Below are 22,626 nucleotides of genomic sequence, written 5' to 3' on the forward strand. Positions count from 1 at the left end.
AAAAATGTATCACCTGTGCGTTTCATTTTTAAGTAAAATAAAACAAACAGGTGTCAATGACAAATGCACACAATTTAACTTAAAAAAAAAAAACTAAAAAAAATGTTCATTATATCCAAAGCATATGTTGCAAACACTTGTTACATGCATCAATAAACACACAGCGTCTCAATGTCTTCTCATCATTTCGCTCATGTCTGGATGACACAGCTGCCTTTATGCGAGACTGCGCTGCACTTTTTCTCAGCAAATCTGGGTCAGTGGGTTTTGCCATGATACAGAGTTTATGAACCTAAGTGATGCAGTAAGGATGCACGAGTGAAAGATCAATTATCATGTACTTCGAGATCCTGTCGTACATCTGCCTGTGTGTGTGTGTGTGTGTGTGTGTGTGTGTGTGTGTGTGTGTGTGTGTGTGTGTGTGTGTGTGTGTGTGTGTGTGTGTGTGTGTGTGTGTGTGTGTGTGTGTGTGTGTGTGTGTTGTGGTACTGATGCCTGGATGCAATCTGGCTAGGGGGAGGGGAATAATGACTGCTTTTGTCTCTCAATTGCTCCAGCATGTTCTTTTGACTAGTGCTTAAGGATCTCTGATATGAAACAAATTCTAGGTTCCTTATCTGTAAAAATAACATACTTATGTAATTTGATGTTGTTTAGTGAACGACGAGTAACAATATCAAGCTGTTTTTTCTAGTAAGAGCCGACAGACTGTCTGTGTTGTGTGTGACTGAGGTCAGTAGTTTACCACACAGGCAGACAGCGTAATGCAAGCCTAGATGAAAATATATAAACAAATGTTTTAATGATGGAAATTGTGTAGGAATGATTTTTAAAAAGTGTAGTAAACAAACGATGTCGCAATGCAAATAATGTCGGATGAAACTTGATGCCGTTCAATATTTACCATCAACCTTTCGGCAGACGCTATTATCCAAAGCGACTTACAATGACATTCTAAAAAACCACACAAAAAGCATTTAACTGCTTTGTTAGTGCAGGATTCAGATTACTGCGTGCAGGGTTCAAAACATAGCACTCAGAAACCAGCCCAGTCATGCAAAACTGAAGTGCTGTCTACCTGAATGGGAAACGACAGATATTTAAAAAATGGGGTGTTAAAAGAAAAAAATATATCGAGCACTGCGTAATATTATTGCGCCTCCTGCAGCCATGTTACAGCAGCAATAGTTATAGTTCCTAACCATATCTGCCTAGAAAATCACAACGTTTACTTTTCCGTCGGTTTTAGTACACAATGTAACTACAGAAGAGTCAAGTTTTAAATAGGAAAAAAATCTAAACTCTTTGGTCATTTTTTAGCACGATGCTAATGGTCTAATCAGATTCAATGGATTGTGCTAAGCTATGCTAAAAGTGGTACTGCCAGACCCGGAGATCAGCTGAATGGATTGAATCAAATGTTTAACTCTAGGGGAGCTGGAAAATATGGAGTGTCCCTTTAAAACTAGACTTTTTTTCTTAAGTCATTTTGCTCATCAAGAAAATGCATCTTAATTTGAGAAATTTTAGATATTTGTAAAGAAAAGACGACAAAAATGCTAAGTAAGAAAAGTAATTTTTTGCAGTGTAGAAGTATAGTCCCGTTTTCGCGCATGCGCGATTGATGATTGGCTCTTTTAACTACAAGCACAGTGGACATGAAGCTTATTTCTCATGTGCGAACAGAAGAATGTAGTATGTAGCCAAGGAGATACATTGCATTTTGTTGCAATACGCATGTGCCGAACGTCTGTGTACATGTATGAGTCAAATAAATTATGCTTTACAAGGCTGTGCGTTCAATCAGCCGCGTACGTTCGTGAACATGTTAAAAAACATGTTAAAAAACTATATTTCAGGCTTTAGGCTCAAATTGTGCAAAGAAACAACAACACATTTTCGAGGTTGTTTTAGGTACTGCGCATGTTTAAGTTGGCAAGCACCTCACATGACTGTATAGAGCTCCTCCTCCAGAGAATCAGCTTTCTTTATCAATTGATGATTGGTTCTTTTAACTGAAAGCAGGAGATCTGTCACCAGAATAGCCATATAGAGCATTGCATATCTTTGGGTTTGCCAAGTACATAAAACTGAGTTATTGGCAAGTGGTTTTCCCAGTGTGTTTTATTGACGGGGACACTGCATTTACAAATGCGTTTGGCAGACACTGTTATTCAAAGCCACTTACAGTGCATTACATACATTTTATCAGTATATATGTGTTCCCATGTGATTGAACCTGTGACCATTTAAGATGCTAACACAATGCCCTAACAATTGCGCTACAGGAAGTTCGGGAACACATTTGGGAATAAGATAGAAAACAGGATTTCTGAAAGCTAATGCTCCCCAAAAGAATATTCACTACCTGTCACAGCAGCACCCTAGATCTGCCAAAAAAATTTAAGATTTATAAAGGTATATACGATAGGAATGATCACTGTTTTCCGATTTCACTGTTATCTGACAAACAGTGCAAAAAATTATTTTTAAAAAAATCTTTGTATTTTTGTCTTGTTTTAAGTAAAAATTCTAAAATATCTTGAATTAAGATGCTTTTTCTTGATGAGCAAAACGACCAAATTAAACACATTTTTCTAGAATTTTTCTTGAATTTAGTTTTTTTAGAAACATTTTTCAGATTTTTTTGCTTACCCCATTGGCAGATTTTTTTTGCTTGTTTTTGCATAAAATCACTTAAATTTGATATATTTTGGTCTAAAAACTAGACTTATTTTCTTGGGTCGTTTCGCTCATCAAGAAAAGCATCTTAATTTACGAATTTTTTTATATTTTTACTGATTTTTTTTTTTTTTTTGAAGTGTAATATAAACGATTTTATAAGTAAGTTGCAGCTATACTTCAGGAACTGTGGCTTGTCATATATTCAGTCAGAAATTTATTATAGTTTAATTTAGAAAGTAAACAATGCACTGCAATGACTTGTAAAGTTCGATGGTACATGTGATGACAAAAGGTATTAGTTATAAGCATACAACAGAAAAGCAACTAAACAATTACAATTTTACAATTACAAAAATACATTGGCAAGTGTTTTTTTATCAGCAGTGGCCAATTCATTTCATTTCATTAGCTTATGACCCCATCACAATCCAAAATGTCCAGCAAATCTCAGGGCAGCAATATAAGACACTGAGCACCGTGAATATAAGTAGAGGAAGTGTGTCTGTGTGCTGGGACTCAAGTGTGGACTACACTGTGTCACAGAAAACTGGACCCATTCAGGAAGTCCTGGCCCATTGCAGGCCTTCAGCTGAAGCTCTGCTGCATTGCTTGCCCAAGTGGCTCGGTTGCTACGGTAACAGTAGATCGGCGATGAGAAAAAAGAAAAAGAAGTGATGCAGGAGGAAGAGAAGAACACAAGGCTCACTTCACTATTGTGCCGGCACTCCTCCCCACCATCTGAATCCCACCATTCAGGGACAGAAGCTAACACAATGACCCCAGCTCAGCCTTTTACCATCCCCTTAAGACACACATACACTTCTGTCTTTCCTCTGTCTCTGTTTTAAAGGGGAAGGCACTCTGTAACACCCTAAACATGGTTTCTAAAATTGTTAAGTTTACTAGAAGAATTTTAACAGTTTGTGGTCAGTGGTGCTATGAACGGTAGCTAAAAAATATTAAGAGATGATACGTTACATGCCTTATTTCTGTCAATCATGTCCACTTATAAAGGTATGGGTCATCTGATCATGTAGACCTACAATGATCAATCACTTTTCAGTTTTTGTATATGTTTCATTCCATTTTTTCCATATACATTGTATCTCCTATACAAAAAGGAGGTAAAATTGTTAGCTTTATTTCAAGCTGTCTGGTACCACAAAATATGAGATGAGAGTATAGCAGATGGTGTATTAAAAAAAACAAAGTGATCAACTGCCTTAACTTGCCTAAGATTAATTGATCGTGGTTGGTGGTCATGACAAACCACCTGAGACTTAAATTGATTAATTACATTAGAATTAAATTGAGGAATTTAAATGTGCAAACAAAGAGATGAAAGAAATTCTTCAGAATGAATGTTTTGGGTTCATGGCATGGTAGCAGAAAAATAGGCTCATTTTCTAGCTCCCCTTGAGTTAAACATTAGATTTTTACAGTTTTGAAATCCATTCTGCCAATCTCCAGGTCTGGCGGTACCACTTTTAGCATAGCTTAGCATAATCCATTGAATCTGATTAAACCATTAGCATTGCGCTCAAAAATAACCAAAGAATTTCAATATTTCTCCTATTTAAAACTTGACTCTTCTGTTGTGACATTGTGTACTAAGACCAATTTTTCATTTTATTATTATGCAGCACCCGAAAATAGTCCCCTTGGTAACTTTCAATAGCTGGGGACTATTTTTGGATGCTGCATGATATCATTGCGCCTGCTGCACCCATGGTACGGCAGCAAAGTTACGCCGGAATAAGAGTATAGTTCCTTAGCCATATCAGCCTAGAAACCCGCAACTTTTAATTTTTTTGTCGACCTTAGTACACAATATAACTACAGAAGAGTCAAGTTTACAATAATATCTAAACTTACTTTTGAGTGTGATGCTAATGGTCTAATCAGATTCAATGGATTATGCTAAGCTATGCTAAAAGTGGTACCGCCAGACCCGGAGATCGGCTGAATGGATTCCAAAACTGTAAAAATCAATTTTTTAACTCCAGGGGAGCTGGAAAATTTGCACATTTTCAAAAAAAGTGTAGTGTCCCTTTAAGAAACGGAGTTAAGGAAATATATTATTACCCAAGATGTCAAGATTTGTACTGAATAAGAACCGGACAATTACTACTTTCAAATAAAGTCATCATAAAATATCATGAAAAGAAGGGTGTCCTTCAGTCGTAAAAAAAAAACGTTACCCCTTATCAGTCACCCCCCTCCTTTTTTTTGAAAGGGGTGAAAAGCTGTAGTTGTTAATATTAAATAAATAAATAGTTCAAGCCCTTCAATTTATATATATATATATATATATATATATATATATATATATATATATATATATATATATATATATATATATATATATATATATATATATATATATATATATATATATATATATATATAAACAATAAAAAGGAAAATGTTTTCACACCTAACATGCTAAAAAAAGTCTTGATTAGTTTTGATCCAAATTTCAAGTTAAAAAAATCACAAAAAAATAGTTTTTACCAACAAAGGCCACTAGATGTCATTGGTTTGCCGCATACTATTGGCACAAATTAATAAATTACTGTTATTACTCACTGATCTATATAAATGACTGGATTGCGCATAGAACGCTTGACGTAACAGCGTGAGGTGAAGCCAGCGCAGAGTTCGAGCCGCCATCTTGGTATACCCAACCGGCAGAGAGCGTCATTGACTTCCATTCAAAATCATGATCAAAATGTACCCCCTTTACAGCGTATCAGTTACACAAGGTTAATTTTTAGGATATGTGTACGTAAATTATTTGTTAATTCTGGTGTTATTTGCAATGTTTATGTTTTAATCGGGCAGGATAATGGATTTATAAAAAACCGTTAAGGTGAGTGTGTCTGCTGCATTTGTTAATGACACGGGTATAAATAAAGTTTTTTTGACATTCAGCTACACTTTGACGGTAAGCGTTATTTCTCTAAATAAGTTTGTAAGTTTAGATAACATAATTACAAAACTAGCAAATTATTGCATGCACATACGGTACAAAGCATGATTATTTATTTAGATTTCAGAACAAGCACGTTTATTGTCATTAATACTAAATATGCTGCGGTCTGTCTGCTGATCTGATACTGTAATAAAGATGAATGTATAATAACTGATTAAAACGCAAAATGTACAACTTTCAGTAAATAACTATTTACATGCTTTGGACGTTTGTATTGTAATAATGTACAGGGTAACTTCACATATAAAAACGAAGACGAGTAAAGTGATGTTTTATCATTAAAATCTGATAACGTCCATTGATTTAATAGAACGTTTGGGTATACCAACATGGCGGCGCGGTGGCTTCACAAGTGTGACGTCATGCGCAATCCAGTCACTTATATAGATCAGTGTTATTACTGTAGTTTTGAAATATGAAAACTACATTCTTAGAACTTCCAATGATATATAGGTAATCAAGATTATTTTATGTTAAGAGTAGGATATCAGTGTTATAAATATGTAATAATAACATGGGCCTACTGTCACTACAATATTCTTTTTGCAAAATGGTGATAAATTATGAAAACTACAACGATATAAACAATTTGGGCCCATCTAGGGTCTATTCTTTATCAAAAAGTTTTTTGTTAAATGTAAAAGATATTATTTCTGTTTACTTAACTTTTATATTGAAGCATAACCCACTTCAATAAAATGTCAACCATGTCAATATAAATGTTTAAACTTTTGATCTGCAATCAGAAAAAAGTACTTTTTCATCTTATTAGTTATTTTTATAAATAAAATTAAAATCACAAAATGTCCTAAGTAACTAAAACCAGCACATTTAGTCGCATACAATACTTTCTCTGACAACACCCAAATAACTAAAAATAAACCTAGTGGCTTTTCTTGTTAACATAATCAGAACTGTTTTGTCAAATTGTGTACACCTTTAAAAATATCACATAGCTATTTTAAAGTTTTCATTTGGACTAGAAACACAACTATGCTGCTTGTTTTTCACTCTCCAACACTGAACTTCCTGTGTGTTTTACGAACAAAACATTCCACAGTCTGTTTGAACCCTGACAGCCTTCTGGGTGACATACAAACTAATGTAAATAACAAGGTCTGGTTTGTCTGTGGTTGGATGTGAGGTTAGCCACGTCAGTGAGGCAAGGATTAGCTCACTGTGATTTATGTAACCAGTGTCTGTGTCACCGGTGTCCTCTGATTTGAGAGATAAACAAGTTTATTAAACCACAATTAAACTGTCAAGAATTAAATCAATCTGCACCCTACTGTATATGATTTTCTTAAACAGTCTTTTAACTTCTGCACATTGCATAAAACAAATAAAAAACTCACACAAAAAATGATTCTGTATATAGAATCTTTACAGCACTTTCCTGACAACAGTTCATAGCAACCACATCTGCCCAGAGCAATGTCTGTGGTAACAGTGCACTATTAAAAAAGTCTTGTAAAAAAAATTACAGTACAGCTGTTTGCCAGTAACTTACTGTAGATTTAAATTTATGTTATGTACTGGCAACAGTTTGTTCAAAGTTAAAGGAAAACACCACCGTTTTCAATATTTTACTATGTTCTTACTTAGATAAATTAATATATACCTATTTTTTTTTCAGTGTGTGCACTTTTAATCTTTGTACAGTGCTTCTTGAACGTGTTAGCATCTGGCTTAGCCTCATTCGTTCCTATGGCTCCAAACAAAAGTTTTATTTTGTGCCACCATACTTACTCGTGTAACTACTCATGTAACAGTCTTTAAATAGGGAAAACATGGAAGTGTTTGGTGGCTTCTAAATTCATCCCTGTTTGGAGCCATAGGAATGAATGGGGCTAGGCTAAATGCTAACACATTCAGGAGGTGCCGTACAAAGATTAAAGGAATATTCCATTTTCTTAGAAGAAAAATGCAGATAATTTACTCACCATCATGTCATCCAAAATGTTGATGTCTTTCTTTGTTCAGTCGAGAAGAAATTATGTTTTTTGAGGAAAACAATGCAGGATTTTTCTCATTTTAATGGACTTTAATAGAGCCCAACATTTAATACTTAACTCAACACTTAACAGTTTTTTTCAACGGAGTTTCAAAGGACAATAAACAATCCCAAACGAGGCATAAGGGTCTTATCTAGCAAAACGATTGTCATTTTTGACAATAAAAATAACAAATATACACTTTTAAAGCACAACTTCTCGTTTAAATCAGGTCGTGATGCGGCAACGTGACCCCACGCAATACGTCATGACGTCAAGAGGTCACAGAGGACGAATGCGAAACTCCGTCCCAGTGTTTACAAGTGTTGAGAACGAGGACCGTTCCTACGTTGTTGTATTGTCAACTGATACTAATTAATGTCTTTGTGTCAGTTTATTGTTTACAATGGTCCGCAAATGTGCGTTTTATATATGTAACAAGTGACCACCCGACGTCACTACGCATTTACGTCAGGTCACGCTGGACCGGATTTAGACGAGAAGTTGTGCTTTTAAAGTGTATTTTTGTTATTTTTTTTGTCAAAAATGACAATCGTTTTGCTAGATAAGACCCTTATGCCTCGTTTGGGATCGTTTATAGTCTTTTGAAACTCTGTTGAAAAAAACTGTTACGTGTTGAGTTAAGTATTAAATGTTGGTGTCCATTAAAGTCCATTAAAATGAGAAAAATCCTGCAATGTTTCCCTCAAAAAACATAATTTCTTCTCGACTGAACAAAGAAAGACATCAACATTTTGGATGACATGGTGGTGAGTAAATTATCTGGATTTTTCTTTTAAGAAAATGGAATATTCCTTTAAGTGCACACATTGAAAAAAGATAGGTATGCATTTATTTGTCTAAGTTGAGGTAAGAACATAGTAAAATATTGAAAAACGATTTTGTTTTCCTTTAAATGAACATTAAATATTAACAAGTCTTTATACAGAATAAAACTAAATCAACACCCTTATGCAAAGCATTCTGGGAACCAAAATCTAAAGGAAAAAAAACTGAAAAAGGTTGAGGATGATTACTGGTTCCCAGAATGCTTTGCATGGGGCTGTTATGTAATACTTTTATTCTGTAAAGACAAAGACTTGTTAAGGTTTAACGTTTATTTAACTTAATAAAGCCAATAAACTAAAAAAAATTAAATCTACAGTATGTTCCTGGCAAACAGCTGCATAACTACAGCAATTGTTTTACAATGTGGTATAAACAGAATAATTGACTCTGATTGACTCTTCCCCAGTGTAACGGGCATATTTTCAAAAAAAGTGGAGCGTCCCTTTAATAATGTATCTTTAAATGCACTGTTTGGATAAAAAATGTAAATAAAGATTACACATTTTTTAGGGCCTAGTTAAGAGTAATACAATGTATCATTACATCCACATGATTTGAAGGCCAACGAGACTGAGAGAACTGACTTACTGTCTTTCTGAGCTGCAGGACTGGTTGATGGGCCAGGAGGGGTCCGTCCCAATGGACTGGAGTGTTTAGGACCCCTGCCAGGGATCTTCAAGCCAGTGGACTTCAGCACGTTCATTTTGTCCACGGGAGAAACTTCAAGTTTCGCAGCTATTCAAGGTTCTTGATGAGGCACTAAATACGAGGATGACGAATATCCGTCTCCATTACACCTGCAGGACTGAAGACAACCACAATAGGCACAGTAAATAAAGGGGGTTGAATATAGGGGCAATAAATAAAGGGGGTTGAATATAGCTGCAATATGAACACCATGGGTGTCTCTACAAGTTAATAAACACAAAATCCTGGCTGATCTGCACCATCAATAATGTGATGCTCTAGGGCAAAGGATGACGTTAAAATCACATTGTATCAGGCTGTAACAGTAGCAATACAACTGACACCATTGTTAAATCGACACAAATGACGAGGAATGTGTCAAGGAAAAATACATTTCGTAAATGATAACTTAGTAACATAGCAACAAGGTCATTTGTAATATTCAAGCAGGATCTATGAAACAGACCTATTATCCACTGAGGTCGGCACTTTCAATACTCTGTCATTACAGCACTAAAATTAGCTCGTTTAAAAACACAAGAAGTGAATTACAATCCAAAAATAATCATTTATGTGATGCAAAGCGTATGATATGAGCTAAAACAGACGGAAGTTTGGTGTGATGGGTCACTATTGCGCCGTTGACTCGCTGCTCTATTGTTTTGGCTCGTCACTGCGGCGTGCACGAGACCACCGTTTTAACAAACCCCTGTCAAGCGGCACAAGCAGAGAAAAAGCTCCATTACCTTATAAAGTCCAAATCCTGTCAAATACAAAGAGGTCGGAGCCGACAGACTTCAGAGGTTCAGTACAGGGATGGCTCTGTCGGCTTCCCGGCATGAGATTGTCAGCGTCTGCCACTCCCTTCAGCCGCGCGCACTCTCTCCCTTTCTCTCTCTCACACACACAGATGCGAAAAATATGGATGCTGAGGTAAAGAAGTGGGAGCGGGCGGGATGCGAGGCTCAGAGACACCGGTTTATTTTTTGGTAAGCTGTTTAAGAGAAATTAGCATCTTGCGTTTCTGTACAACCGCGTATTGCGGTAAAGAAACGTCCACGAAGTGTGTCAGTGGAGTAGAATTTGTCCGGGGATGAGGGACAGGATGTGGCGAAGCCCTCGAGCAGGGGGAGTTTTTGGGTAACGCGTTTCCATATTCACAGCCGGGGCAGGAGACTCCATTATTCTCATGTTAAGGAGTGGGTTACGATTTATTTGCTTGTTTGGTTTAAAAAACAAATATGAGTACGGTATCATTTTATTTCGTTGACCAAAATGACTCCTGTTCTGGACACAAATCGAAACGAAACGAAACAATTATGCCCATTCATGGACATCCCGTGAGCGACCGGAAACTGAGACTGCATATCCAGCTGCTGTGGAATTTATGCACTTCCGGTCCTGGCCACTTTCCCTCAATGTGGAGATTTTATCTACTTTATTATTGTAACTATATTTAGTTAATTTCTTTTAACAAAGAGGCCAAAAAAAACAAGTCTATATTTTTTGTTTGGGATATATTTTAAATAAATGAAATCCTACAAAATAATAGGTGCTGTTTGTTCTACATTTATGTCTATTAAATTGAGCAGAATTTTAATCACTGATTTTTTTGGTATTTTCTTACACTGTGACATAAAGTAAAATTTAATTCAAGATACCAATAGCTTTATTGAGATGGTTAAAGAATCGTAGAAACATTAAATATATGTTTTATCTACACAAATATACATGTTAAAAAATAAGAATAGCCTACAGAAAATCTACATCTATAAACAGTAACGTAAAAGTATTAGATATTAAAAATGACAAAATCATGTCATACATAGGCTACATGTATGTGGTACACTGTTTTGCTTGTTTACCCTGTGATTCTGTTTCAGATTTAATATATTAGCTCTTCAACATAAGTTTGATTGTCAAAACATAGCCTAACTTTGTTAAGACCTTAACATATCATTCTGCATTATTAGGTATTTATTAATATACAGTATAGATAAGAGGATAACAGAGAAAAAGAAAATAGAGGATAATCATATTATCAGGTCTTCTTTATTGAATACTGTATGAAATAAAACAGTTTCACAAACATGTGCTATATCATCTTTCAAAGGAGATACAAAAAAGAAAATGTGAAGGTCTTAATAGTGAATTTAAAAACCATTGAAAGACCATAAGCTCTCACGTATTACTTGAAATAGCCAAATGTGTAACTTTAAAAAAATTGGTATCTAAATCACTTGTACCGAATTTGCATCAGTTGAGGATTTACTTCCCATTTCAATAAAAAAACGACTATTTTGATCTTTTCAAACACAGAGCTGCAGCTGTGCTTAGCGCCACTGGACCCCCCCCCCCCAAAAAAAACCTGGTACTTCCTCTTTAGCATCATAAATAGGCTAATAGGGTCTGTCTTTAAAAAGTGCAGAAGAGGGTGAAACATACTAATGCATTTCTCTCAGAAGAAAACAGACTACTGTATAAGAAAGAGAGAGAGAGAAACCAATGGACAAATGGTGGGGTTGGTGATGTTTCATATGACAAGAAGTGTGAACAGGAAGCACATTCTTTCTTTAAATTGTAAACGTAAGGCACCCGTCAAAACAGAAAAAACTCAAAAACTATAAAACAAATGATTTAATAACTATAAAAATGTATATAATATCATTGCCAGTTCATAATTTACATTATTATAATCCTGATTTAGTTTTATTCTCTGTCATTATAATAATTGTGTATACACTAAATACAAGAAATGTTAATAATTTATTGAGCCTAGAATTTGGTCATTGCATGGAGAAGCTTTAACGTTTTCAGGGTTCCGACACCTTAGTAACTTTAAATTCAAGGACCTTTCAAGGACTTTCCAGGTCCAATACCCTCAAATTCAAGGACTAAAAAGATACATTGTTACAGTTCCCTTTTGAGGGAACTTGCGCTGCGTCACTGCGGTGACACTTTGGGGACGCCTCCAGGGGTAAGTGCGTCTGAATGTGTATATCAAATTCAAATAATGGTGAGGCTTAACGACAAAGACAGGGTGACGCAGGAGCCAGGATGTATATCGCTATCCGAAATATTGCCAAAGCCGGCGTTACAGGGAGGCAGGAAGTATGGCAAGGAAGACGCAGCGTCTCGTTCCCTTCTCAGGGAACAACAGTTACATACGTAGCCCAAAACATTTTCATGTGTCAAACACAACTATGCAAAAAAGCATTTTGGTATGAATCAACATTTGCATGCAGAAGATAAAAGCATTTAAAGCGAACAGTTTAGCACGTGTGCTTAAAAAGTGTATAATTTTTATGATATTATCCTGGACTACACCAGGAATAATATGGATTTATTTCCAGAAAACGTCTTGCATAAAATAGATTTAAGCACTTTCAATGACCTGTATCTATGTATGTATATTTTCACAAACTTTCCTTGAATGTTTCCCCCAGATTCACAAACTTTCAAGGATTTCAAGGACCCGTGGGAACCCTGATAATGCAAAATATTTCATCTGTTCTCCAGAAATGAAAGAAAAGCATAGCAGTTTAGAACAGAATGGAAAATCATTTTGTTTTGGTGATCTTATATGAAAAATGGTTAAATATTTAACCCTCTGGGGTCTAAGGGGTTTTTAGGGCCCTGGAGAAGTTTTGACCTGCACTGACATTTGTGCTTTTTTCAGTTGCTTAAAAACATAATAATGGCAAAAGTCTTATAACACTGCATTCAGCACAAACTGGGCTACTATATTATATGATTAACATGTATGTACATGTTTGTATTTTTGAGAGAAAAATGTTTATGCGTGGTTTTTGAAAAAGAAAAAAATTTAAGTGACTGATATAAGTCCACAAAACTCATTCTAAACATGTTTTCCTAAAACTTTTCAAAACAGGATCTAGTAGTCTAGAGTTTTTTCTTTAAAATTATGTGAAAATCATTCTGCTTACTTCTTCACATAACACAATATATTGATTTACAATTTCAAAGTCACTTTTTGGTTAGGAAGGCAATATGCAAGGAGGCTGGAAGCTCTTGAATAATCTGTGATTGACAGCTGAAGAACAATACACTTGCATAATGAGCTGTGTGATGAGCCTTTAGGCAGGAATGTGAAGATGCCATTATTGTTAAGTGTTTGTTTGTGAAAGCAACACAAAAGAAATGCCTTCACATGCATGATCCTGCGTTAAGTAAACGTACTGTGCAGAGATATACGCGAATAAACTGGGTTTTAGATGTGTTTAGATGCGTCTTAATACAAAGTGCGTCAAATATGAGGCATTGTGTGTTTGTGTATGCGTTTGGCCGTTGATCGCGTCTGACGGAAGCACAAAGAAAACATAAGCGCATGGAGATAACTTTTATTTACTAGGCGATAGTAACCAAGTAGATGTGATGTTTGCAATCGTCTTTTATACGAATACCAAAAAGCGCGTCAAATGAGGCATCGTGTCTTTGTGTGTGCATTGGGACATCGCGTCACACAGACGAAGCACACACACTTGCATCTTTTATAAGAACACCACAAAGCGCGTCAAATATGAGGCATCGTGTGTTTGTGTGTGCATTTGGACATCGCGTCACACAGACGAAGCACACACACACTTGCATCTTTTATAAGAATACCACAAAGCGCGTCAAATATGAGGCATCGTGTGTTTGTGTGTGAGTTTGGACATCGATCCCATCACACTGACGAACACGAAGCACACACACTCGCGTCTGTCTGGAGATTTAGGCGCGAGTAAACAGTTATGTGATTTGTCCAATCGCATCTTTTATAATGATACCACAAAGCGCTTCAAATATGAGACATTGTGTGTTTGTGTGTGCGTTTGGACGTCGATCGAGTCACACTCGCGTCTGGAGATAACTTTAGTTACAGTCACGAGTAAACAAGTAGATGTCATGTTTCCAGCACTCGGATTAAAACTCAAAACATCACTGAATGGCTGCAGAGACGGAATGGAATGTCCATTGACTGTGGGGTTGACTAATGAATATGGATGATCTCTGCTCTTTTCTTCAATGGAGCGGGGCGTGGCTCATTATAGATAATGAAGCAACAGAAGAAAGACGGTACATCTCTCTCTTCTAATACAGTTAACAACGAATTACAATATTTGTTTTCGATTTCACTTACATCTTCCAAAAGCAGACATTCCAAGCATTATGTAGACATTTATCTTTTGTTTATATGACAAATATTCGTTAAGTTACAGTTAATTTTTCTGACGCGTTTCTGAAAGGACTTCACTGAGGGAGAGAGAACAAAACGCGCATCATGTTTATTTTCTTAATTTTGCGAAAAGCACAACATTCTGTTTTTATTGGGAGTGGACAGAAAAAAACTAGACACTTTAACGTTTTAAATGATGTATAAATCATATCTGTATGTCCAAAATCAGCAGAGTTATCTAAGTCTCTTTGTGGAGGGATTGAAAAATAAAGAGTTTGCGGCGCCCGCGCCGCAGCCGACCCCAGAGTGTTAAATATTAAACTCCATGACTGATGGTTAAAACATACAGTAAACCTCAAAGAAACGACAACACTGTCTTACACTTTCACACTATCCAAAATCTTCTTGGATCTCCAGGGTCCTATGCAGAAGTTCAAGACCTTTGAAAATACACCATGTTGTGAAACTAGAATGACTTGCTTTTAAAAAGACTACTGTGTTTATTGTGGGCCATATTCGGCATTTAAATGGTAAATACTGTAGTGCCATCTGGTGGAGAAATACTATAACCATAACCATTAGAAAAAAATGAATACATAAATATTAATGCAATGTTTTTGTGAAATGCTTTCTTGCTTACAGTACACATTATAAAGGCATGACAAAACATCCAAACATATGTAAGACAAGGTACAGAGACAACAGTGTAGAGTCAGACCCAATAATTATTTCCTATATCTACATTAACCATGTAACAGAATAAAACAATTATATCAATTAATACTTTATAAACAAATAAAAAATCTTATTTTTACTCAAAAAGGGATTATATTCCCACAATGCACATAAAACATATTGATTAAAAGAGCTATGATAGTTCATTATAAAATCAAACATACATGAAAGATTGGCAGCCAATTTTGATAATGGAAATGAAATGATAATCCTTAAAACACTGTCCTTAAAAGTCCAATTGACTTTAGCCGACCTTAATACCAAACAACTCCAAATGCACTCAACTAATAAAGGGTCACAGCGGTGGTCATCATCCTATAAACATCCATGCAAACCGAACCCAAAATCACTTTAATTTCAGGCATTATTTCAGAATACAAATCAAATTAGATTATCACTCATCGATGTGCTACAAATAATATCACAGGTTTTGAAGCCTGCGTTTGAGGTCAGTGAGTAAAAAAAACATAAAATGCAACTAGTTACAAACGTAAGTGTTTGTGCTCATGTTTTTATTTCCAAAAACACATTTTTATTCTTCAAGCGCTCTTCTTCTTCAACAGCGAAGTGTGCATCATGCAGGTCTTGAAGAACACTGAAGAGTTTTATAACTTCATCTGTTTTCCTCTGGCCTGCAAGATCAAATCATTGTATAGGTTATTAAAAAAGAGCACATATGGTACATTTATGTTTAGAATGGATAGGGTTCTGGTTACATTTACATTTGTTTGCAAATATAACAGCAACATTTAGGTTTTTCAAGACCTACCACTTGTTGAATCTGGCTCCTGAGCTCCTCGCTGCTCTCTCAACTTATAATACTTATCTCTGCAAATAAGAAATGACATGACAAATGTGGCAGACAACACATATTAAATAAGATAAATAAGAATGTCTGGTGGTGAACCTATTTTTGTCCGACACAGTACAGCAGTTTTAAAATGTATTTCAAATAAAGTGGTTATCTTGTCAAAAGTTGAGCAACAAATGGATAAGATGTTGAAATTTGGGTGATAAATATCCGCACAGAAATAAGAACGCGGCTAAAGGCGCAATTTTCATGCCTTGTCCGGCACCGACCTGATTGTCGCTTGTACAATTTGATATTATGGTCTGTTTTTATTTTCTAATGATAGGTTCCTGAAACGAATGATATAAGAATAATCTGTTGTTTTTGTGCCTAAAGTGAATACAGAGAAGATCAGTTGGAAATTTATATTATAAATAAAGTATTATTTACAGCAATAAACAAAAAATATTTTTGTCACATGTCTTCAAACATAGTTTTGTCATTTTTATGGTTATGACTACTTTGATGCTTTAAATCTCATATAATTAGGATATGTGACTTTGGCTAAGTTTTTTTTTACATTTGTATTCATCCTTTAAACATGTTTTCCTGAATGACCATGTAAAAGTAGGTTTACATATTGTCACATTACCGCATAACATGTTGGACACTCCTAAGATGTTGGTAGATCAGCTGAGCCTCAAGGTCGGGATCAAGTGGATCATACCACTCCTGCAGAGTCACTCCATGCCTGGTTTTATCACAACCCGGGTCTATGAAAAAAGTGTCATTAGTGCATGTGAATCACTTTTGCCCTGTCCCAAATGGCACACTCCGGACTTGTGGTCCTCCTCAGAGTCCACACTTTGATGACATCATGTAGTGCCCACTTTAGGGACCCTTGATGCGAGTCCACGTGTGTGCACCGCCCAGAGTCGTATTTTGGGACAGACTCGAGTAATACGAAAAGAAGTTGCCCGTCAGTGTGAACTCCTCCCTTCCATCGTCTGATTGGTCTGATTACTCTATCGCAAGGACTTCTGGGTTGGTAAAGTGCGCAAAGCCTGCATCAATGGGGCAAATGGGGCGCTGATGAGCACACTTTGAAGCGTAAAAATGACAGATGAGACACCCTACGGACTAGTAGACTAAGCGAGCATGCGCAATTTAAGGCCACGAGACCGAAAGTCCACATGAAGTGCGCCATTTGGGACAGGGCCATTGTTGTACAGTTTAGGAAATGTGAAAAACAAATGATTAATTGTAAAGAGCCCATTTCATCCATTTTTGTTTTAAACACCATAACTAATGACTAGTGATTACCAAAAGCAAAAGTCTGTAAAATCCGTAATATCAACTATGGCAAAAAAATATATTTTAAAATGTATTTTTATATATATTTCAAAAATATATAAAAATGGCCAAAAAAATATTTGCTGAAATTTACGATTTTTTCACTTATATATTTTTTGGCCATTTTTGGTATATTTTGAAATATATAAAAAAAAAATAAAGCATTAAAATGATAGATTTAGCCCTGCATATATTTCAATCCAAGAAAATATATTCATGTTCACATTGGACAAAAAACTTTATGTTACGAACCTGTAAACATAACAAGTTAAAATATATTTAAATCTTTATACTTTATAAAATTATCTTGTATTTAGCATATATTAAAATACATTTAAGGAAAAAAATTTTTTTTGCCAAATAGGATGTAAAATTAGAAATGTATTTGCTTGCCCTAAAAATACATTTTGAAATATATGTTGATATATGAAGGTTAAAACTAGTATATTTCCAAATTCAAAAATATATTCAATTGAGCATAACATTCTACAAAATGTATTTAGCATATATTTAAAATATATTTTTGGCCAGAGACATTTTTTTTGCCGTATTGATGGTTTCTATGGTCAGGGGTATAAATGTGACATTTTTAATACATCACAAACACCCGACACAACGTAAGATACCTTGCTTCGGACAAAATCTAAATCAGTGAATCCTGAGAGAACTGTAGTCCCATAATGCATATGGCTTTCCTGTCAACAGGAGCAGTTCTTGGCCAGAATAAGTGACAGTATGCACCATACATTATGGTCCATGTTGTGCAGTACCTGCTTTCTCCCTTTGATGGCAGCAGCTCCATCTGTCTGCTTTATAGATGCCAGGATGATAGCAGCTCATAGTGTTTGTGTTGTGACTGCAGGCTTTTCTCAAGGCTGACAGCCAGTGATTCAGTTCATTTACACTCTACAGCAGGACCAAAACACCAAAGAAAAACAATGAGACAGCAAATAACCCCGTCTCACAAACACACACATATTTATAAACATTAGCTATGTTCATTGTCAATCAACGGAAAGACAGTGAACTATACAGTATAAGATGTCAATATATCCAACATTATTCAATGTGAGAAAGTGGCTCTCCTGATTTTGCCAAGTGGTTGATGTCCTCAGGCCAACATTATGTTGACCCTAGGACAACATTTCAATCAACCAATCAGATTTCAGAAATAATATTATAGTTTGTTTTAAGTTTAAGCTTACAACCAGGTTTAGCTGTTTCTAGACAATGTTTTCACTTATCATGTCCCTCTGATTTTAGGGTTTGGTTATGGTTAGGGTTGGGGTTTGGGGTAGGTTTAGGTTTTATTTAGAAAAATGTTGTCCTTGGGACAACACAATATGTTGCCCTGAGGACATCAACCACTTGGCAAAATCAGTTCGAGCGACAGTCTATCACTGTGACAGCACATATCAATTTAGAAATAGAGCTGGGGTAGATTTAAAGGGATAGTTAACCCCAAAATGAAAATTCTGACATCATTTACTCACTATAATGTTGACGATTCAATTAGACTATATGACGTCATTTTCCGTCATGAAAATGTTTCCGCCATTTAGAATTATTCGTAAAACCTACTTTTGCGAACTCGTCCTAGAGTTTTTACGCGATTGCCACGAAAATCTGTATGCAGCATCTAGAGACACTCAAGGCAAAAAGTTATTAAAAGAATTTCGATAAACCAATCCGTTGTCGTATAGCGCGTCAACAAATTTTACGTAGAGCGCAAAAAAACAGATTTTAGGCTGTATCTTCGCCAAACTTAGGCCTATTGACACGACACTTGGTACTTGAGATGCCAGTCAGGAACTGAGGGTGCATGCACAGTTTCGTTGCAGCGCCACCTAGTGGCCAGACAAATGTTTTATACGCCTATAACTTTGACTGCGATAAAAGTATTTTCACGGGACTTGATTTTTGGAGTCCTGAGTAGTCGCCGAGTCCAACGATACCAAACATGCCAGGATTCGTCATACGGTTAGCCCTGCGCAGCAAAATAGCACTTAAAAAACATGCGCGAATATCTCCGCGAGCGTTATTCCGATCGACTCGAAAACACCATAGGAAGAACATCGCATTACCTTCTGAACAAAAAGTTATATTGACGTTATATTAAAATTTTCATTAGAAATGGCCGAAAAATGCAAAAAACGAAAAATTACCTTTACATTTTGCATTTTTTACACATAAATGGTTATAACTTCGTAACGAAAAGAGATTTTTTTCACCAGATTTGATACGCTGATGTACGAACACAGTCTGATGCTACACAAAAAAAAAATGTATGCTTGCACCACTAGTTGGCCTTATAATTGAACAAAACCTTTGAAATCAAGCCACCCTATGGTCATACAACTGTTTCTTCACTAAACTAAAGTGTATAGTCATAAAACTAGCTAGATGTAACACAGTTATGACCTGAGGTTGCATGCACAATTTTGTCATTGCGCCACCTACTGGTTTTGAGATAGAAATATGGCATTTTTTGCCTAAAACTACTGCAACAATACATCTAAAACCATGAGTCATCATGGATTATTCCTTTCATGGCTTTGACTATAATCACTGGTGGTTGCCAATTCACTCCCTAGCAACCAATGAGAATACCTTATCAACCGTTTTTGCAAGAGCTATATCTCTGCGTCAGAACATCGTAGAGACACGGGGGTGGGCTCTTTTGACTCATTAACACCACTGTAACATTTTGTGAGCTGAGTATTGCCACTGCAAGCACCACTCATTTTTACTTCAGTGTTCTAGTTATCAATGCTCGTCGAAAGAGAGGGAGACTTCACTGAATGAGAACACAGCTTTTTTGCTGATAACTGTTATATTGTTTTGTCTGAAATCAAGAGATTTTCCTAGGTTCTTTAAACTGCTCATCCAAAGTCAACTTTACTTTCTGCTGTGCCCTTTTTGGCTTGACCCCGGTGATTGCTGCTTGCAGCTATATTTATTTTTATTACAGTATTGCTAAATAAATTCATTAAACTGATAGCCCTATGGTAATTGAATTCAATGCATCACTAACCTTGCAGTCGAGATACAGGGTCTCCTGCTGGCCAGAGGCTTCGCTCGAGATAATCTGCATGACATTGGCACTGCCAAAGCACTTCTCCTCCACCTTCTCCACCGCTCGGATCTTTGGCAGTGAAATAGACGAGGTCTTCTACAATTTGAGACACAAGAGGTCATTTTAATTGTGATATATTGTCACAAAAGTGTTACTCGTAACTCTGAATCAGTAACAAAAAAGACTAGATTTTAACCCCGTTTAAATAAAACTGTTACCCACCTTGGAGTGCTGCGTCCGTGAATACGACAGAGTGTCTTTGCTGAGTGTGACGTAGTACTTCTTAAAGGGGGATGTCATGGGCATGCACTTGTCCTTTGTCCTATGGAGGAAGAGGAAGCCTTCTTTCTCCATAGTGCCACACTGGAGACTCATCCGTGTCTGCAGTTCAAAATCTGTTAAAAATAAATTAAAAATAAAATAAATGTGACAAGACAGGAAAAAAAACACTGACGGTCAGTCGAGCTAAAAGGGATAGTTCACCCAATAATGAAAATTCAATTCATTTACTCACCCTTGACGTGTATAAATGTATAAATTTCCTTTGTCTGCTAAACACAAATGAAGATATTTATTTTAAAATGTTTGTAACCAAGCAGATCCGGGGCACCACTGACTTCCATAGTAAGATACATAATTTTATGAAAGTCAATGGGGCCCCAAATCTGTTCAATCTGCCCCAAACACTTTTCAAAATATCCTCCTTAAAATAAATTTTTTTTTTTTTTAAATTTAAAAATTGCATTATTACTTATTTCTGTGTCTGTTTGTTGCTTTAAATCTATATTTTTTTAAAAACAAATGTGAAATTTTACACAACTGTAAAAAAAATCTCTATAGATGGTTTCATCGGACACACGTGCGGTTATGTGTCTGGGCGGAACTTAACGTCTTTGTTTGTTTAATGGTCTGACTAGTGTCTAAACTGAACTCTGAAACAAATACATTGTCGAAAATAACAAATGTTTTGGTTTCCTAAAGACGAGGGGAGACAGCGATCATGAATCACCGCTATTTGACGGAAGGTTTGGCGGCCGATCTGTAGTTAAGATTGCATACATTCATTTTACACGGTAACGTTAGCTCAATGTGGTTTTTGTTACGCGTCAGCTATTGTTTGAACAAAGGTAATCTACTTGTTATTTATTAAGCTTGTTAACAGAAATCAACTACCTAAACGACTCTAGTGTTATCGATTCTTTGCAGAGTTTACTGAAATTATGTTTGCTTTACAAAAGCCATTTGTTTGTTGTTACTGCTGAAACCGTCTATACAACATGCGCTGTGTTCTATACAGGGGTTTTCAACCAAACCTCATCTACCTAACTTATTTACTTAAAGGAACATGCCAACTTTTTAGGACTTTAGCTTATTCACCGTATCCCCCAGAGTTAGATAAGTCCATACATACCCTTTTCATTCCAGTGCGTACCGTAACTCTGTCTGACGCACCCACCGCTAGGCTAGCTTAGCACAAAGACTTGAAGTAAATGGCTCCAGCTAGCATACTGCTCTAAAATAACACTAACATTTTCCTATTTGTGATTTGTATAGTCAGAGCATGTACAAATAATAAGGTCATATGAGACACAGCCATCTTTTAACCGTATACATACTGGGAACTTTATTCTCAGAAGGCGAAGCACTGCTATTTGGGCGGAGTTGTTTTACTCGCAGCACCCAGAGAAGCCCCCTGGTGAGGAGCAGAGAGTTCGGTCAGAGTTGCGCTAATCCTTTGCAGTCCTTCGCCTTCTGAGAATATAGTTCCCTGTATGTATACTGTAAAAGGCTGTGTCTCATATGACCTTGTACACGCTGTGACTATACAAATCACAACACATAAATAGGAAAATGTTTGTGTTATTTTGTCACTTATTGGGAGCAGTATGCTAGCTGGAGCCATTTACTTCCAGTCTTTGTGCTAAGCTAGGCTAGCGGTGGGTGCGTCAGACAGAGTTACGGCATGCACAGAGATGAAAAAAGTATGTATGGACTTATCTAACTCTGGGGAATACGGTGAATAAGCTAAAATCCCAAAAAGTCGGCGTGTTCCTTTAAAGTACCCCCTGAGATTTTAAGAAAATATTTAAATAAATAAATAGCACATTAGCATATTTACCTTGAATAAAATTTTTTACCTTATTTATTTTTCATCTATTTTAAAGTTTTTTCAGTAGTATTTTACATAATTATTGTTATTATTACCTTCATCTGGTAATTTTTTGTAATGTTGTGTAATGGTCGCATGACATGCATGCAGATATATATAAACAATATCTTTTG

General features: G+C 36.0%; 2 protein-coding genes across 6 annotated transcripts in view; both read right to left on the minus strand.

Moving 5' to 3' along the window:
- The window catches only part of clip2 (CAP-GLY domain containing linker protein 2), a 44,043-nt gene extending 33,427 nt beyond the window's left edge, over positions 1-10,616 (minus strand). For 2 of the 5 annotated variants that reach the window (XR_010543666.2, XM_065284235.2), the window contains exons 1-2: positions 9,957-10,616; positions 9,112-9,328 (exon numbers count right to left, since the gene is read on the minus strand). Coding sequence is in view for 4 of the 5 variants with exons in the window: in XM_065284235.2 (XP_065140307.1) it covers positions 9,112-9,226 (115 nt within the window). In the remaining variant the exon portion in view is untranslated. The remainder of the gene's footprint in view (positions 1-9,111; positions 9,329-9,956) is intronic. The other 3 variants (XM_065284237.2, XM_065284236.2, XM_065284238.2) reach the window with 2 other exon arrangements.
- Positions 10,617-14,704: 4,088 nt separating this feature from the next.
- rasa4 (RAS p21 protein activator 4) overlaps positions 14,705-22,626 on the minus strand; it is a 58,703-nt gene continuing 50,781 nt past the window's right edge. Inside the window, exons 16-21 of the mRNA XM_065284239.2 lie at positions 20,566-20,738; positions 20,302-20,439; positions 18,038-18,173; positions 16,567-16,687; positions 15,894-15,952; positions 14,705-15,756 (exon numbers count right to left, since the gene is read on the minus strand). Of these exons, the coding sequence (XP_065140311.1) occupies positions 15,629-15,756; positions 15,894-15,952; positions 16,567-16,687; positions 18,038-18,173; positions 20,302-20,439; positions 20,566-20,738 (755 nt within the window). The 3' untranslated portion in view covers positions 14,705-15,628. The remainder of the gene's footprint in view (positions 15,757-15,893; positions 15,953-16,566; positions 16,688-18,037; positions 18,174-20,301; positions 20,440-20,565; positions 20,739-22,626) is intronic.

This window comes from Paramisgurnus dabryanus, chromosome 5 (assembly GCF_030506205.2).
Source record: "Paramisgurnus dabryanus chromosome 5, PD_genome_1.1, whole genome shotgun sequence".
NCBI lineage: Eukaryota > Metazoa > Chordata > Actinopteri > Cypriniformes > Cobitidae > Paramisgurnus > Paramisgurnus dabryanus.